The sequence below is a fragment of the Chroicocephalus ridibundus genome, chromosome 3, assembly GCF_963924245.1.
Source record: "Chroicocephalus ridibundus chromosome 3, bChrRid1.1, whole genome shotgun sequence".
Classification (NCBI taxonomy): Eukaryota; Metazoa; Chordata; class Aves; order Charadriiformes; family Laridae; genus Chroicocephalus; species Chroicocephalus ridibundus.
In genome coordinates this window covers 121,291,963-121,310,283 of record NC_086286.1, presented here as the reverse complement: position 1 = coordinate 121,310,283, position 18,321 = coordinate 121,291,963, and the positions used below count along the sequence as shown (strand labels likewise).

At 41.9% G+C, this 18,321-nt stretch overlaps 1 protein-coding gene across 4 annotated transcripts in view; it reads left to right on the top strand.

The window, feature by feature from the left end:
- The window catches only part of ITSN2 (intersectin 2), an 88,522-nt gene that overhangs the window by 58,519 nt on the left and 11,682 nt on the right, over nucleotides 1-18,321 (top strand). For 3 of the 4 annotated variants that reach the window (XM_063330577.1, XM_063330579.1, XM_063330578.1), the window contains 6 exons: nucleotides 485-549; nucleotides 1,473-1,639; nucleotides 1,951-1,996; nucleotides 2,207-2,328; nucleotides 4,090-4,186; nucleotides 5,876-6,067. In XM_063330577.1, the coding sequence (XP_063186647.1) occupies nucleotides 485-549; nucleotides 1,473-1,639; nucleotides 1,951-1,996; nucleotides 2,207-2,328; nucleotides 4,090-4,186; nucleotides 5,876-6,067 (689 nt within the window). Of the gene's footprint in view, nucleotides 1-484; nucleotides 550-1,472; nucleotides 1,640-1,950; nucleotides 1,997-2,206; nucleotides 2,329-4,089; nucleotides 4,187-5,875; nucleotides 6,068-11,334; nucleotides 15,050-18,321 lie in introns of those variants that run through there. The other variant, XM_063330580.1, reaches the window with a different exon arrangement.

Below are 18,321 nucleotides of genomic sequence, written 5' to 3'. Positions count from 1 at the left end.
CTCGTGAGGCACATCTTGCAGAAATAGTGTATTTTTCTTTACTTGACTAGATCATTATGTCCATTCTAATGCTGCAAGGTAACTGTTCAGGTAATAATTCAAAGTCTGGTTACTGCTGGGATGGCTGCACCGTTGTATGTGAATTGTTCTTTTCATGTGTTACAATAAAAGTTCGTAGAAATTCTCTAGAATGAGAGAGTTTAGATAAAATCTTTAATTTGTACTTCTTTTGGAGAGAGATGTGTATATATATATTCTCATCTTTCATCACTTTACATTTTTTGAAGCAGTGTGCTCGTGGATGCCGTTCATATCTTAAATATCGGTAATACCTGTCACTGTTTGACAGTCAGGGAAGTCCTTGCAATTACTTCAGAGGCAATACCAACTTTGAGATAACCAAAGTCAGCTTAGTCTCACCCTGATAAAGAGATTTGTTCTTGATCAGCCTTTCAGTTACCCAGACCTTTTTTTCTTTCTGCAGACCAGAAGCTATTTACGCAGCTGTAAACAAAAAGCCTAACACACAGTCTTACGCAGCAGGAGAGGGTAAGACAGCGTGAAATGTGCTACTTAATGATACAGTCTGTTTCTGCTTAATAGCATGTGAATAAGCTTAAATATGTCAAGAGTTTCTGAGCCAGCCTTTTAATGCTTGTCCAAAAGACCCAGTGCCAATGTTGAGCTACCGATATGAGAACTCTAACACAGGAGCTTAAGTAAAGCTTGTAACTGATTCAGGTTGAGCATAGGCCTGGGTTTTGGTTTTGTTTTTAAGACTTTTGCTCAGGCATTAATTTATTTCTGAAAACTTAAATATGTCTCATACCCATAAGCCGAGTTCTCTTCCTGCTGTTCTCTACTGTATTACACTGAATTGTAGAGACGTAAGAAGGGACTTTTAGTCTCCTGAGTGTAAATCATTCTCTTTTAATCAGCAGGGTGTAGAGAAAACAAATATTACTGGAGAAAAATTTGTGGGAAGCACTTTCTAAGCCTTTTAATCTAGTGTATCTCCATGTTTCCCCAGCGATATTTTAATTCCACTTGTGTTTTTCATTTTTGCTGCGTTAGTCAGCTAAGAATGGTTGTAATCAGGTTTAGGTGTGGAATATACACGCTTGCTGTGAAACACAGGGTGGAATACTTAATGCAAGGGATGAGTGTTCGAGCTGCGGTCTGCCGGCCTCTGCTGGTCTGCAGGATGACCACAGGGTAGTAACTCTCACCGTGCCAAATTCATCTGTCCGTACAAAGTTGTGTAGCTGTAATTCAGAGTTGTAAGCGTGAGGCGAGATGTGATTACAATCACGCAAGTAGGTAGGTTGGTTGACAAACTTGTGAAGACATGATCCACGATATGAACACACTGATGAAAGCTGATATCAAAGATACCTTTACTTGCATCTGACGTACTTTTATCCTCCAATCTGAAACTATTGTCTCCTTCTTTGTATGTGCTGTTTGCACAGAGTATGTTGCGCTCTATTCATACTCAAGCTCTGAGCCTGGTGACTTGACTTTCACGGAAGGTGAGGAAATCCTAGTGACCCAGAAGGAAGGGGAATGGTGGACCGGGAGCATTGATGGCAGAACTGGAATCTTCCCCTCCAATTATGTCAGACCAAAGGATCAAGACGTGAGTTCGTATTCTGACAACTAACGCGTGATGCTTTCTCTCAATTTTATTGGTACTGGTATTGATATTTAGCTCTTAGATAGTGATCTTAGGCAGAGATTAATGTGCTTGACAGAAAAGAAAAGCTTAGGTAGCTTGAGTGCTAAATCAGTGCTCTAGCCACAGCGTCATGCTGTCTCTCTCCATACAGGATTTTTAAATATGGGCTCAAAATTAAAATCTCGGTGTGCTTTTCTGCCCACATCCTTAAAGTTGGTGTAAACTCTACTGTTTTTATTGTACATTAAAAGACGATTGTTGTGTCTTTGTAGGCTTCTAGTAATGCTGGCAAAACTGGAACAATAAATAAGAAACCTGGTGAGTGTGTGATAACTTTTTATCATTTAGGACGGTTTCTTAAGTAACTATGAGCATTTAGGTTCATAGCAGTGTTGTAATGGTGGGCTAATGTGCTTAGCTGCAAGATATGTACCAGGATATTTCTGTGGATCTAGCTCTTACTGTAATGAAAAAATAACAAATGTAATGAAAAAAATAACAAATACTATGAATATATTATCTTTTCAGAAATTGCTCAGGTTACTACAGCCTATGCTGCATCAGGATCTGAACAGCTTAGTCTTGCTCCAGGACAGCTAATACTTATTCTGAAGAAAAATGCTAGTGGATGGTGGCAAGGAGAGTTGCAGGTAATTACTGAAGGAGAAATAATTGGGACTTCATGAAAGGCAAGGAGGTGATCTTGGGTTTAACTGAGAAAACAACTAAGTATAGCATTCTAAAAGCTGGCCAGAAAGTTATTTTTATCTTGTGTAAACCATATTTGGGGAAAACCAAGTTTTTTATTAAATCTTGAGTTGTTGGGGATTTTTGTTTGGTGGTTTTTTTTTTGGTTTTGGGGTTTTTTTGGTCATAGAAAATAGTAAAACTGTCAGTGAACATATGCATGGGAGGGGGAAGAGGGATGTTGACAGTTAATAAATCGGTTACAATTTTAATTGGTAAAACACTAAACTGTAAAATTATTCTAAAGAAAGAACAGGAATTCTTGGAAGTTGGAGTTGGAAGCTAGTTTATTATGAAGGTTGCTGTTCCCACTTTTCTCCTTTTCTCACCTAGTGATGAATTTCTAGTCACAAGGGTTGAGGGTGCAGTTACATGACGTTCTTCTTAAATCATAATTGATATTTTGACTTTTGGAGCCCTGTGGATCTTGTCCATAACAGCCTTCATCTTTGCAACCAATGCAAAAAATTAAGTCACAATCTTGTAATGTCTCTGTTACCCTTTTCTTTAGCTGAATTTTAGCTGAATCTGCAGCGTTAGCCTGAATTTAAACACGTTACTTCCAATACTGAATGCTATTTCCAATATTGGGATTGAACAGCACAATACAAAGTTCTGTCCCCTTGATATCACTTAACTGGCCTTTACCAAGGTATTCTACAGCCTCACACGCTCCGTTTTGAGTGAACACTTGTTAAAACCTATCTTCCTTCTCCAACAGCTAGAGCAGGGCTGATCTAACTATTCAGCATCTGTTTTTAAAACCAGCCTGCTTTACAGATACAGGAGGAGAGAGCACAGTGAGCAAGCTGAGAAATCGCTGCCCTGAGTTTCTGTGAATTAACAGCAGTGGAAAATTTATTCATAGTATGTGCAAAAAAAATAAACTCAGAAAACAATGAATAGAATAGTTTGTATTTTAAGAAAAGTAGGTTTGGTGCTGGTTCAAGAAGAAGCCTCAAAGAATCCAAAAAAAAAAAAAAAGAAAAAAGAGGAGGGGAGGGAAATTAAGATACGTAATTGTCAATTCTTGCTAGTTTGATTTTGTTTTTTGTTGTAATACAGCTCACTCCGCAGCTGCTGCTTTCTAAAATCTATGCTCACTTTTACATCCTGACTTTTTTTGTGCACTCTGAAGTATATTTGTTTCTTCAGTGTGTGCGGAGACCGTCTTTACTTGTGGGACTCAAAAACACAAAGACTAAAAACTAAGGAAATTCTTTTCGAAGTCTCGCTGCTGGACTAGGTAGGAAGTGATACCAAATGCTTAGGTCAGGATTTTCAAAGCAGCTTATGGTAATTGTTACCTCCGTTCTGGGTATCTCATTAGAGACTCCTTATATGATGCATAAGTGGAATGTTCATAGAGCAGATTTTCAGCCCTATAATTAAATAGTGCACTGAAATAATTAGCTGCACTTGAAAATTTTGGATTAATACATTTACCAAAACATATTAAAGTGCAGCTTTATTTGAACTGGGTTGTTTTATCCTTTAGCCAGATTTTTTTTCCTTTTGAGATCTATTTACTACTTAGTGGGTGTTTGGAAGCCTGACTTTTTGTCTTTTGTTGGCAAAACCGTGTAACGTATTTGTTGCCTTTTTTACAGTCTGTACACTATTTGGTTTCTTAATTATGTAATAACCATTTTAAACATTTACAGGCAAGAGGGAAAAAGAGACAGAAAGGATGGTTCCCTGCCAGCCATGTGAAATTACTGGGTCCGAGTAGTGAAAGAACCACATCTGCTGCTCCCTCAGGTGAGGGGGGGGGGCGGGGGGGGAAAGGACTTTGTATTTCATTTAGAGTATTTTATGTAACTGCTTCAATTGTTCAGATACTAATGTGAATTACATAACTAGCGTAATACTGTTAATGGCCGTATCTGATAGCGGTGTCATAGAATCACAGAATCGCCTGGGTTGGAAGGGACCTTTCAGATCATCTAGTCTAACCATCAACTTAACTCTGACAAAAACCATCACTAAACCATATCTAAGCACTATGTCTGCCCGTCTTTTAAACACCTCCAGGGATGGTGACTCCACCACTTCCCTGGGCAGCCTGTTCCAATGCTTGACAACCCTTTCAGTGTAAAAAGCTTTCCCAATATCCATCCTAAACCTCCCCTGGCACAACTTGAGGCCATTTCCTGTTGTCCTGTCACCTGTTAGTTGGGAGAAGAGACTGCCCCCCCCCCCCCCCCCCCCCCCGGCTACCCCCTCCTTTCAGGCAGTTGTAGAGAGCGAGAAGGTCTCCCCTCAGCCTCCTTCTCTCCAGGCTGAACACCCCCAGCTCCCTCAGCCGCTCCTCACAAGACTTGTGCTCCAGACCCCTCACCAGCTCCGTTGTCCTTCTCTGGACCCACTCCAGCACCTCAACATCTTTTTTGTGGTGAGGGGCCCAAAACTGGACACAGCACTCAAGGTGGGGCCTCACCGGTGCTGAGTCGAGGGGGATGATCACTGCCCTCATCCTGTGTCACTGTGGAAGGTAGTGTCCTAGTCAGAGTTTGTGTTCAGCTCTTATCTCTGTCCAAGAAAGGTAAAATCTCCCAACTTCTTAATCAAACCAGTTCTTCATAGGGTCCCTCCTTAGCATATACTGTCCTCTACGTACCTTACAAGAGAATGTCTCAGTCATACAAAGATGTTTATATCCAGAATCTGTGAGGATCAGCAGTCCATCTTCTATGGCAAGAGCTTTTTAATTTTGCTGAGTCCACCGAAGAGCCACACTCTTCTCATTTGAAAACCCCATGTTTCCAAATGCTAGCAGAAATCTTACAGAAAACTAACAGTCATGGGCAAACACCTTGGAATTACATGCACTGCTCCTTGTAATGAGGGAGACTAAGCAGGAAGTTTCCACTAAATTTTTCCATTTGAGTGGCCAGGTACAAATGAGATTATTTCACAGAAAATGACATTTTTTTGGTTCTGCATGCTTAAAGCGTGCTGTTCTCCACAGCTATGATTTGCCTCTACAGCAGCTTCCTGGGTGTTGCTGGACAGGACTTCCCGTTGACTAAACGAGCAGCTCACAATTAGCTAATGCATGTTTCCTCTGCCGTTGCCATGTTCTTCTCACAAGTATCAGCTATGAGATAATCAGACTCACTTGCTTTTTGGAGCCAGTAAAAGAGATAGAAGCATACTTGATTATATTTTAAAATGTTTAGAAGGTCAATAGGTGCTGTACTAATAGAATCAATTTGCTGTATAAATGCATAGATATGTAAAGTGGAAATAAAGATTGCTGCCTGGCATAATTAGAAAAGAGTAAAAGGAAAGGGAGGACGGTTCCAGGTCAAGATAAGATCATGTGGCGTTTTTCTTATGTAACAGCGTATGTGAAATTGTTGTTTCTTTCCTGTGGTTACATAAAACGCTCAAAAAGTCTTGATACTTGTGTAACAGTGTTCTGCTATTTCTGTTTTTTCTTCCTAGTGTGTCAAGTGATAGCGATGTATGATTACATGGCAAACAATGAAGATGAGCTCAGTTTCTCCAAAGGGCAGCTTATTAATGTATTGAGCAAAGATGACGCCGACTGGTGGCAAGGAGAAATCAGTGGTGTGACAGGTCTCTTCCCCTCAAACTATGTGAAGATGACCACAGATTCTGATCCAAGTCAGCAGTGTAAGCAGCTTTTATTTTTTTATTCATTTCATTACTTTATTTCAAAGGTGCATCGCTATTCTTCTGCTTTGTGTTTAGAATTCAGAGTTCCGGGCATCAGCTGAATTTATTGGTACTTTAAATACCTTTCCTTTAAATACTTTACTATAGTAATAAGTACTTTAAACGCTTTTCTATTGAACCTACAAACAACCAGCACGTTACCAACCAGCCAGCGTGTAACTGCAAGAGTGGAGAATGAGCTAAGAGACTAGATTTGGTAGGTGTTCCTCTTCCACTAAAGGCGCTGACGTTTGATGACTGGGAGTCAGTGCAGGCATACCATGCTCAATTACAGAACTTGCTCAAGTTTTATAAAATATGAAAGTCTCTGCTATAGTCGTCTTTAACTTTATTTAAACTTAAGTAAAGATAACCACAGAAAGGATAGGGAAAAGATTCTAGCATTGGCAAGTGATCTGTCCCTATGGTATACACGTGTCTCGGCTCCCAGCGATCCAGCTCTCATCCAGTTCTGAGAAAGCAGATCTGTATCAAAACACACGTTAAGCTGAAAATTATCATCAGCAGGTTGAGAACTGAATGCTAGAATATACACCTATCTGACACTGAAAATTTTCTCGATCTTTTTCACGTGTAGAAAACACTATAAGGTTTCTGGTGCCTCCCACACACACCCACCGTTTTTTGGCCCCTCTCCCCAGAGAAAATTACCACCACTTTCACTCCCTCAGCTTTTCATCCTGGGGCACTGTGATTAAACCAACTTTTGTATCAACCCATGGCATCAGTGGGTTTGGGAAGATATCTTACTGTAAAAGTTGCTCTTTTGACAAAACAAGCCTTGTCCCTTCACTGACTATTTTTTCCCTAGACATCATTTGTCGTTTTCTCAGGATAAAAACATGCAGCCAGCGGGCTGGTTGAGGTAGACTCTTAATACTCTCTAGCTACTGTGTAAAGACCAGTTTGCGCTTAAGATTTGATCAACAGAGTTGTGTTCTTACAGAAGGATTCACGAACTTGGTAATGAAAGTACAGCTTGGATTGGAAAGTTAAAATATTTTCCCTGGGTAGCTTGTTGTGGTACCTGGGCAAAATACAGTATGCACCATTTTCGAGGTTTTCTTTTTAGCTAAATTACATCTGTGCTTACATTTTTAGTAACACGTTGATGATTTTTTTTTTTTCTTTTAATGCTGGTGTGGCTGTGGTGTCAAAAACTTCTGCACTTAGATTTACCTTAACATTCTTTCCGTTAGGCGTATCTAAATCGTTGAAATGATCCTTTTAAAGTTTGTGTTTGTTTCGTTATTTGAATAGAGACAAAAATCTCAATTTTGAAGAAGTAGCATTGGCTAAATCCAGATGGGCTATAAAACTAAGATTCTGGCTGCATGTTAAAACTTTCTGCATTTTCAAAAATGATAGAGAGATTAGCTTATCACACCAGGTGTGTTTGCATTTAGACTTATGGAGCTGAGTGTGGTAAGTGCAAGATGATTACACATACCACTAATTTTCAACAAAAGCAGTGCTGAGATCACGCTGTAATTGGAAGCATTTGATGTGATGACTCAGTTTTTCTCACTGGTTGCTGATATGTCATCCGCCTGTCTTTTTCTCAGATTTCAATGTCGTGAAGTAAAAATATTTCCATCCACATCAGATTTTGGCACAGAATTTTCCTTTGAAAGTACATTGATAAAGGTCAGCCGGTGGCAGGCAGATGAGCAGATGTGCAGCAGGTCATCTGTACATCATTGTGAAATTTTTGTCGAAGAAATAATGTGTTTGGTGTGAAGCAGATCTACTGGTGCTTAACTAACAAAATCCACCTATTGGTGAATGAAGAATGTGTTGAATTTTTATTTTTTTTTTAAATTCTCTGAGTATTTCAAATAAGCTAGTTTATATATCAGTTTTGTGCTGGGATTTGCCACTTTTTTTTTTAATGATATTAAAACATAGGCATTTGGAAACTGCAGGGGAAAACCCTGCTTAAAGTCCAGAGCCTGCTCAAAATCAACATGGCTCGTTAGCTCAAGCTCAGCCCTGTGCAAATGCTGTTACACAGATTTCGGCTGGGCTGCTTTCCATTGGCGTGAGGTCGGAGCTGGTAAGTTGAGTTAGCAGTAAGCTAGTGCTGTACCATTCTTCTGTAACCAGAGAAATATTTAATGATGTAACGATTGAACTTTCCAACTTGCTTGGATTCCCTTTAAAATAATTTTTGCTCTTATTTAAATATAGTGCAGAAACTCTCACTAGTATTCTTGAGAAATCTCTAAGGAATCGTCCCACAGAAATGTTGATGTGGCCCTCTAGGGACCAGCTTGGAGATATGACAGAATATAATTTTAAAAATGCAGTGTTATATTTTAAAAGAATTGTTAATCTGAGTATTGTAATGTTTCTGTTGAAGAGTAGCAGTTTCTCCCCCTGCCTCTTCTAGACGGTCAAACGTAATGGTATTTGAAAGGGAGCAGACAGATTGGGTTTACTCAAATAGGTTTGCAGCTTTGGAAAATTCTGCTTTTCCCTTAAATTAAACTCTGTTATATGGACCACCTTTGTACCCAGAGTCTTTCCTGGGACTTACTAGTTATAGCTGTAATGGCAAACTTCCCTAGCAAAGAAGGAAATTAGAATCGTAGAATCCTTTAGGTTGGAAAAGACCTTTGAGATCACTGAGTCCAACCATTAACCTAGCACTGCCAAGTCCACCACTAAACCATAAACTTAGGTCAGCGAGATGTTTCTTCTCTTAGGTTGCTGAACTAGCTCTCTGAAGAGAATAAGCTGTGCTGACAAGACAACTTTTCCTGTCGGTGTAGCTGCGCATCCTGCCACAGGGTCTCTGCAAGGAAAAAACTCAAGGAAGGGTGTCCTAGGTCTGTCAGCAGGTCTCTCAAATACAGCCGAGTTCTGGTGATTGCAGAACACAAAATACTTGAGAGTCGTGCTCTCAGTGACCTTGGTGATGATTGGAGTTATTCATGATTTAATGACATTTTAATAGCAGTCCTTACAGCAATAGGACTCCTCATAAAGAATAAATAAGATATGCAGGAGGTTTCAAAATATAAATAGCTATAGATTTAAAGTAAAGGAACATGCATAATCTTCTGTTCTTTGTTGAGTGCTTGCTCAACCACTCAGGGTCAGATCTTTTGTGTATTGCCAGTACCTGTCTAAGACGTGTCTACCAGGTTTTCTCCCTGTTCTTCCCAAGGGCTGTGTAAGGCCAGGTAGACATGGTGCACTTACCCCTTTACGCTTCTTCCTGATCGCCTGGAGATAATTTTGTCATTTCAGCCAGTTCAGCCTTAAACAGTTTCACTTAGAAACTTGTTCTCTCCTTATCTGTTGTTTTTTTTCAGCGAGATGTTTTTTTTTTTTTCAGTTTTTCTTCTTACCCATAGGACCGGTCTGAGCCTTGTCCCTGTATTTTCTGTAGTTGAAGTTTTCTCCCCACACGTCCCTCCGATGGAGGCAAGACAGATGCTCCAGCTACATCTGCATACTCGGTTGCTGGCTGTCTCTTAGTGTTAGAGCTCTGTTCATCTCTCAGAGGCGTTCTTGCCGAGAGCTGGATGACTCAGCCGCGTGGATGTACCTGTGCTCAGTGTGCAGAGCCTCCTAGCTCATCTGATCTGAGAGGTCTCCTCTCCCTTGGTTACGTTGGTCTTTCACAGAGCTGAATCTTCTACCAGTTCTTTCTACTCTAATGTATGTATAATTATTGTTTCTCTTCGCTCTTTTTAATTTTCGTAGCCCAGCGTTGCTGCAGTTCCTCAGGCACCTAAGTTACTCCTTCAGGCGCTTAGACTTGAGCTCCAAGTAGTCCCCGTAAGCACCTCCACCTCCCATTTAAACCTGCCCGCTCTGCCTTCTGACAGCGCAATGGCAAAAGTTGGTTAGACTGGGAACAGATCCTCTCTCTGCAGACTGTTCTTGACACGCGTATGTTGACAGTGTGAATTTCCTGGTGTTTGTAGTAATACCACTAGATTTGCCTAATTTTTTCCTCCTCAGACCTTACTTACAGATGGGACACGTTAGAGACATGAGGCAAGTCCTGCCCTTTCATCAACAAGGATCTGTATTTCCAGAAGTTTATCTCCATGCACAAAAGATCATTAGTAATTCCTGTCCACCGCTATCTAATGAATGAAGCTGACTGATTTTTCAGGGGTGTTCGTAGTGAAAAAACAGCTTCCGAACATGCTCGTGGCAGGTGCATTTCTGTGTCTCCATATGGAAAACAGTTATTGGAGTTCTCTAGTTACTGCCAAGTACCTTCTCTTTATGAGTTTGTGGTATCAGTGGCTTTGAGGTGTTGCATGTTGCAGGTCCACGTTCATTTTTTTAACACATGAAGATGAATAATTTGTTCTAAGATTTGACTCAACAGCTCCAGAATTTTCCCCCTTTTAGCAAGGATCGAACACAAAGTCAGTCCCTTAGTTCACAGTGACGTAGTCATTTTGTAATTCGAAACCTGTTTGATCGTTGTCAGTGAGGTGTGGTAAAGCTTCCAGGTTGAAGCCCTGGGGTGTGGAATAGTCGCTGGGTCGCCCGCAGGGTGCGTGCAGCTGCAGCCCACCTCATACCTCTGCCTTTAAGGTGACTTTGCAGCACCTCTTCTCGGCCCTGAGACCTTGGTTTCTGACGGGTGTGTCGAGTGATGTGGTACGTCCTACTTCACGGACACATGTTACTGGAGACAAGGTGTCATTTCTTTTCAGGCTTTGGACAGGTTAATTTTTTTTTGTGCCAATATAAATAAATTCCAGTGAGGCTTTTCTGTACAAGTATCTGATTTTCTCATGTCCCATTACAAGTTTCTCAGGAGAAATCCTGGCTTTGTTGAAATCTCAGGGAATTTTGCCATTGCCTTTAAAAAAAAAAAAAAACCAAACAAAAAAAAAACCCAAAAAACCTTTAAGGCTTGACCTTGCGTTGTTGAGTTCTACATAACAAAAGTCTTCCATGGGAAGAAACTTTCTTCAGGTGAATCAGCTGCAGATGTTTTTCAGAGTCGGTGGTGGCTGGTCGCAAGTACTTAAAACTGTGTGTGTTTATAAATATGAAATTGCCGGAGCAGAAGCTCGTGATGTCTGTTTTCAGAAAGTTGAATGTTAGTCATTCCTTTCTGACCTTTTTGGTGTTGTTCTGTCTTTGTCCATAGAACTCATATGTTTCACTCTTCAAATTTATGTTCATTTTATCCTTCATTTTTTGTTTTTTTTTGTTTTTTTTAGGACCCAATGTTGTCTTCCAGTGTGAAAGCACCTCAGAGACCCACTATCCGAGTTTGACTGTAGCGTGGAGGCAGGGTGGCCAGCCCTGCTCACGTATCTCTGACACAATCCTTTTGCTTCGTTTGAACGTTAGATCCAGTCAAGAAATTAGAGTTTTGTGGGTTTTCTTATAATCTACCGTTACAGTGGACTTGTAACAGCAGAAAGGATAGTGGGTCTTTGTGTGGCTTTCACTGCTGTTCATTCTTGTTTCCTTTAGCATTTTTGTTTGGCATTGGTAATGGCAGATCATTAGCATGCATATCAAGTTATCGTTTGCATGGTGGGATTGCAGACACACAAAGACCCACTATTTGCACAGTTTATCTGAGCTGTTTTGAACGGGCAGTTGTGTTCTTTTAATGTTGTAATGTACGTACTTTGCAGAATTAAAATGTTTGCTGATTACTGTTCTAATGGACTTGATTGAATCTCGTACATATTGAGCTTTGAAAATTTGGCAGCCTACAAGGCTCAAGCAGAAAACAAACCCTACCTGTCTCTGCTGCTGATAGTCACTGTGATTACAAACATGCTACGAGATCTAAGATTTAGATCTGGTGTGGTCCATCCAGCCTTTTAAATACCCTTTTTAACTGGGGAAAGAACTATTAAGCATAGGGTGGAGGATATTTTAATTTTTTTCTTCCTTCGCAGTAATACTATAGCAGGAATTCAGGTTGTTTTGGCTCAATATGTCCTATCCCTAAATGACCTCCTTCTGTTAAATACCTGGTTCCGATCATTCGTATTTGCTTTCAGTTCTGGCAAACAGCAAACACGTACTCGTTACTGCAGTAAGTACTTACACAGTCTCTGTGCTACTCAGCCCTTCCCCTGCCCCTTTTCTTCATTAAATAGTTAACGGTACTGAACAGTGTTTTTATCTGGCTACGGTCTGCGGTGACTTAACGTAAATTCTATCTGAAAGCTGCCGCTCTTCTTTCTGTTAAATAAATTAGCAGGCGAATACATAGGTAACCTCGATAAAGAAATGTTGCCAGAAAAGAAACACTAACAGACACCTGGAGCTGAAGGCAGAGCATTTGGGCTTAAAAATGGAACTACGCTCCTCAGCTCAAAAGTGGTCCTTAAAGGTACGGTTATGGCACGTCAGGGGTATGGCGCAGTAACGGCGCCCAGGGTTTATTAGTCTGGGGAGAGGGAGGGACCAGGGCTATAACCCCGATACCCCTGTAAATAAAAGGATCGACTTAATAGCAGACTCCTTGCCTGATTGAATAGTTCCGTGCTCCTTTCACAGCAGGAGAGACCTGGTAGACATGGTATTTAATTTAGTTATTTTCCTGAACTTGGTTACGAAACAGCAAAGGTCACTTATGCAATCAGCAATGTTTACAAAACACTGTTTACTACATACCTATATATATGAATGTTGTGAAGGTACTATCAGGACAAGGTTAGTCCAGTGGCAGAGATTTAAAAGCCTTTCTCCAGAAATTCTATAGAGAGAGTGAGATGTTAAGTATTTAATATACTTGATCAAATAATGTATATGTGCCCTTTAGTTCAGAGAGATATCTTTTGTGCAATACGGACTACAGCAGTGTGCCTACGTAATACTACAAATGGATTTTTATTCTGGATGTATTTTGTCTAAACCAGTATTTTGTTATAGAATGAAATCATGTTATTGTAGGCAAATAATGTGCTAGATAATTCCTCAAATATTCTAGCTGACTTCATTTCCTTATGAAACTACATTTTAAGTCTTTCTACTAAAATATGCGAATAACTCTGAATTGCCTTCTCTGAATCTCTGACCTTGAAAGCGTGTTTAATACAGCCTGAAGCGTGTTGTGCTACACCAGTGGCATCAAAGTCACTCACTGTAGCCTAATAATTAGGTGATCTTAGAAATTACCCCATTTCTAAAAGGCACCGTTAACCTGTGGGATTTGAGCCAAACCGACTTCCCAATGTTCAGCGACGGTTTTCCTTGAATGCCTAATTGCTACTAATTGTCTTTTTAAAAATCAAAACCAACTTCACATCCTATCTGGGATGTTCTAGGGAATAGTTACACGGCAGTTTCCAAAAACAACTGGCATTCTACCCATTTTTTAACTGATGCAATTGGAGCTGAGGGTAGTATTAGGTAAGGTTTCACACAAGGAGTGTGAAAGACGGTTGGGAAGGTAGATGTGAGCATTGATAATTATTGAAAGAGCCGCCCCTCCGTTGGAACTGATGAGTATTGAAATGAAGCGTTTGGAGCCTTCACGGTTCCCTCTTCATCTTCCAGTATTACCCGACTACACTCTAAATTCTCGAATTGTAGTAACAATAATAATAATAATAATACACCTTAATCACGGTGATTGAAAGAGACGTAGTCCCTGCCTTCAGTATTTATCTCTACTGCAGAAGTCTGCCTCACACAGCTCAAGCACGATCACCCGAGAGCTCTGCTCTCCTCCGCACACTGGTGGGGAGGGAACACTATGTGTACATCAGATCAGCGATAGGAAAGACAAGATTATTTTAAAATACTGTTCTGTATCACTCAAGAGGTGTAGCTACTAGAAGCTGGGCTTAAATCAGACTTTTTCTTTCAAAAATGTTACTTTTTCTCTGGCTGTGTGCAATCCACTCCCTGGTTGATAGAAGTTCGTGGAGTTGCGTTCAGCTCTTGTCCCAGCCAGCCGAGCAAAACGAGCGTTAAAGCGTTCATCCCTTAGTTGGGTGAAAACGGTTGGCTTTGGAACTAAGGACAAGTGGAAAATAGAGTTATCTGTTGAACTGATGGTCCCCAGTGAAGAGCTGAGAGGCTAAGCGTTGCTCAGAGCCACACAAGGTGAACAGTTAAAGCTGAAGCCAGACAGGAAAGCCAAAATCTGCTGTTGTCTGCCGCAGAATACTGGCTTCATGTTGTTTCCCGTGGGCCAGCAGAGAATAGCCATGGGGTAGCTGGGGAGAAGAACAGTATCAATGCTGTAAATGCATAAGAACAGGTACTGAAACGATTCCTAATTTTGCCACTGTCTGCTTTGCCTGATGGACTAACCAACTCCAAAAGTGTGGTTTTACACAAGCGTAGTTGGCAGAGCTGAGCTCCTGACCCAGCAGTAGGACCCACGCGAGAAAGCGGTGCCACCACCGAGCCCCGGTTGCAGGGCTGGGGTGTGCGAGGGGTCGCTGATGGCGGAGGGCTGAGAGAGCATCCAAAGCGCTATCGCAGTGTCAATGTTAATAATGTTACAGGTAGGAGTGCAGAAGGCATAAAGCTTGATTAAAAACCTTACGTGCTAATAATGGAAGCATCTCCTACCAGTCGTTGAATATTTATGCCATCTCGATGCTTGGCCAGATCGTATCCCTGGGTGATTTTCTTGGGTCGGGTTGAAAACACCTGTAAATAAGTCTGCTCGTAGGAATGCCGACAACCCTTGGCCTGCAGTTGTGTTGGGAGCTGCTACAGGGTCGTGCTACTTTAATGTAATGAACTAATAAAACTGCTACGTAACGGTGTGTGCTGCCTTAAAAATCTCTTCTGTTGTTCTTTTCAAGCTAGAGTATTAATGTCGGGGGATGATTGTTACGACATGCAAATGCAGGCTATGCTTAGCATGGGGCAATTGTTCACCTTTGGTTTTAAACAAAGTTGTAAGATAACTATGCAAATGTATTTTATTAAAGGGACACGTAAAAGGCTCTAGTTTGTCTGTTGTGGTTTCTTTGTCCATCCGGGGAGGATTTTTTTCCCATCGGAATAGCTTGGTACGAGCGTTATGTTACCTGGCTCTGCGACGGGGCGACTTAAGTTTTTACCTCTTGAAAATGGAATCATAAAATTTCTTCCGTTGTAGCACAGAGAGAATGCTGCATTGACTCATCAGGGGAGACTGGATAAAGGTTTTTATTATGTTTCCCAGGGCCTGATGGAAACCGGCCTTTCCGCGGTGGCAGATTTCTTGGATTAATTCCTCTCAGTGGTTTCAGTAGGCAGAGAGGCTACTGGCAGCCACGGGCAGTGCCAGGAGCAGGTTGCAAGTGGATTAGCCATTGTGTGCCCTGCAGAGACTGTAAATGGCTGGGGGTGATGTCCCCTGTTACCGTCGCTCTGTTCTCCGGCTGTGCTAAAGGGACTATTTTCTTGCCAGCCTGTGGTACCCCAGGTGAGATGTAGTCTTTCTATGGTAGCCTGGGAAAACAGAGGCAGGCTAAGACAGGCAAAAAAACCCACCTTAGCTGCTTTTTCCAGCCATATCAACTGCCTGGAGCTAAAAAAAAAAAAAAAAAAAAAACAAAAAACAAAAAAACCACCAAACAAAAATAATAATTTAAAAAAAAACAAACACCAAAGAAGAAAACACCAACCCCCAACCCTAAACAAGCCCCGCTAGTTCTTTACAAGTGCAGTTTATGGAGGCCACTTCTTACCCCTGAATAGCCTTCACTGGTGATCACCGCGTCACTGGTGAGCAGTGTTGCCCCTGGTAGAGATGGATCCTTCAGGGCAAGTGCTCCAGCTCACGTTTGAGGCTTAAGATGTCTTTCCAGAGTTGTCATTTTTAATGTGTTTTTTCATTGTTTGTTGAGTGGGAAAGTTCACTGGGGAAGGGGACAAAGCGCTTGGTGCCCGAGCAGATCTGGGCATCTTGCAAAGGCTTTTATCCATCTGTTTTTTACCTCAGTTCTCTGGAATTGACTTTTAAGTGAAGGACTTTTTAATTCGCTACCCCTTTTTTTAACAAAGAAAAAAATTGAAGTTTTTTGAAATGGTGATAGATCTCGTTCATCTTTCTTCCGTTGGAAGGTTTCTTCAGGAAGTGTCATTCTTCCCCTTGAACATACACAAACCCAAACTCTGGCAGTAGTTGGAAGGGGTTTCGCCCCCGTGTTTTTCAGGTGTTTGAATCTCCTGCAGAGTAGAACATCTTTTAACTGTGAACCTCAGTAGTTTTTCCTGCAAGGTTATGTTAGTAGGAAGAAAGTGTTTCTTGTTCGGCTATAGTTGGAGAGGGAGGTATAATTTTAACTGTAACTTTAGAGACTGGGATTTCCTGTTTATAAACTCTCCGGCTTGTTTTTCCCTGCCCCTGTGAGACGGCCGCTTCCTCGTCTGGGAGAGCGGGATGTATCGCGGAAAGGTACCGCGGTTGGAGCAGGCATCGCTCTCTTGTGATGCCCGAAGTTTCAAAGGTACCAGGCACCCACTGCTCGCCCCGTCCCATGCTGTTCTCGGGAGGGAGCTGGGAGGTGGTGCCCCAGGTTGTGTGAGCAGCCGCGGCGGAAGCGGCAGGCTGGCCTGCCCTCCCAAGGGAATGAAAACCCCTTACCCAGGCAACAGCGGGAGGTGAGCAGCTGCGATTCCCCTCTGCAGGCGCTCCCAAAACCTCGTTGCTTTTCCTTAGCTGTGTGGGAAGCTTGGGATGAAGCTTCACAAGGCAGAAGCCAAACCAACAGCTGTCTGCTGGCAAAAAAAGGCAGTTTTACTGCTTCCACGCGCATTCCCGGCGGCTAAACTAGCAGAAAACTACTGCTTTGTTTTCCCCCCTCGGGATCCGTTTGCTGCCAGGGTGTGAGCTGGGAGTCAGATAAGTGCCAGAACTGATGCAAGGAAAGGAGGGAACAGGAATGTGGGAGGAGAATGGGTAGAGATGTGGGTCCACCCTTTCCGTACCAGTGAGCCCGTGGGTTGCTGTGGCCACTTTGGAAAAAAAACGTTGGCAAATGCAGTAGGTGGGTTGTTTTATTCTCCATCTTGTTCGCCTTTCTTCCCTTCAGATCCAAATGCCTGAATTCGCCCTCTAAAATCAGATGTGTGGATTGCGTACTATGGTTTTATACCAGTATCATCAGACCCATCAAAATTTGGGGTGTTTACACTAGTGCGTATTTAAATATAAAATAGCACTCATCCATTCATCCCAAAGTCCAAACACAAGGTTAGTGCAGGAGCCAGTTAATTTAACGGCGGTTTTGTGTCTGATAATGAGCTTATAAACGAGGTCTATTTTAGGTGTATAAAAAAAGACCTGTTTTCCTTCCAGTGTGTGCTTCAACTTTAGGTAGACAGCATGAGGCAGCCGCAGATCCCAGCGCGTGGGTTGTTTTGTTCTAACAGCTGTGACAGAAGCAACCAGCAACGGGAGCGTGGGTCCCTCCCTGCGTTTGTTGTTGCAGGGCCGTACCTTCCACTAGAAGAGAAAACCACGTGGTCAAAGCTGAGATTTCAAAGTCTGGACAAATCAAGTCCGGTTACTGTGGAAGCCCTTGAGTATCCTGAAATTTCGTGTCGTAGGAACCGGGTGGGCTGAAACTCAGTCCTGTACGGACTGAAGAATGACGCCGGAATCCAGAAGTAGCACACGCGGTCCATCCTGATGGACTGAGATACCAAACGTGATAGGAATCGCTTTGATCTGTAACTTTACTCCTTTTTCTCATCTAATTTTGGCCTGAGTGTAACTTTGGGAACATCTAATGCCAGAAGCAGCATTCTGCACGATCAAAAGAGCTGCAATCCCGGATCTATTCATAAAAAGTGGCATTTTTTTTGAAATCTTGTCAGAAAGCTTAAGATCTGTGATCCTCCTTAAGGGTACAGAACAGAACTGAAAAGTCCTGATTTTAAATCTAGCTGTTGCCTTTATTGCTTTACTTCTTTGTGTTGTTCCAAGGGTTTCCCCGTTAAAATACTTCGGTGTCATAAAACTCCATTTGACAAGCGTTTCTCTGTCGCTGAAGGATGCTGCTCCCTCGAAGCAGCTCGATGCCTGGCCAGCGGGAAGCGCGCAAGCCTATGAGGTGCCCACTAAGCCATTGTCACATCAAGTTTAGCCAAATGTTTTGTGTTTCTTGGGTCTTCCCCTCCCCCAGATTTATTACCGACTCATTTTCATTTCGTTATTTAGAGCAGCCTTCCCATGAGCAGATCTATACGTTGGCGATGAATAGAATCACAGAATAGTTTGGGTTGGA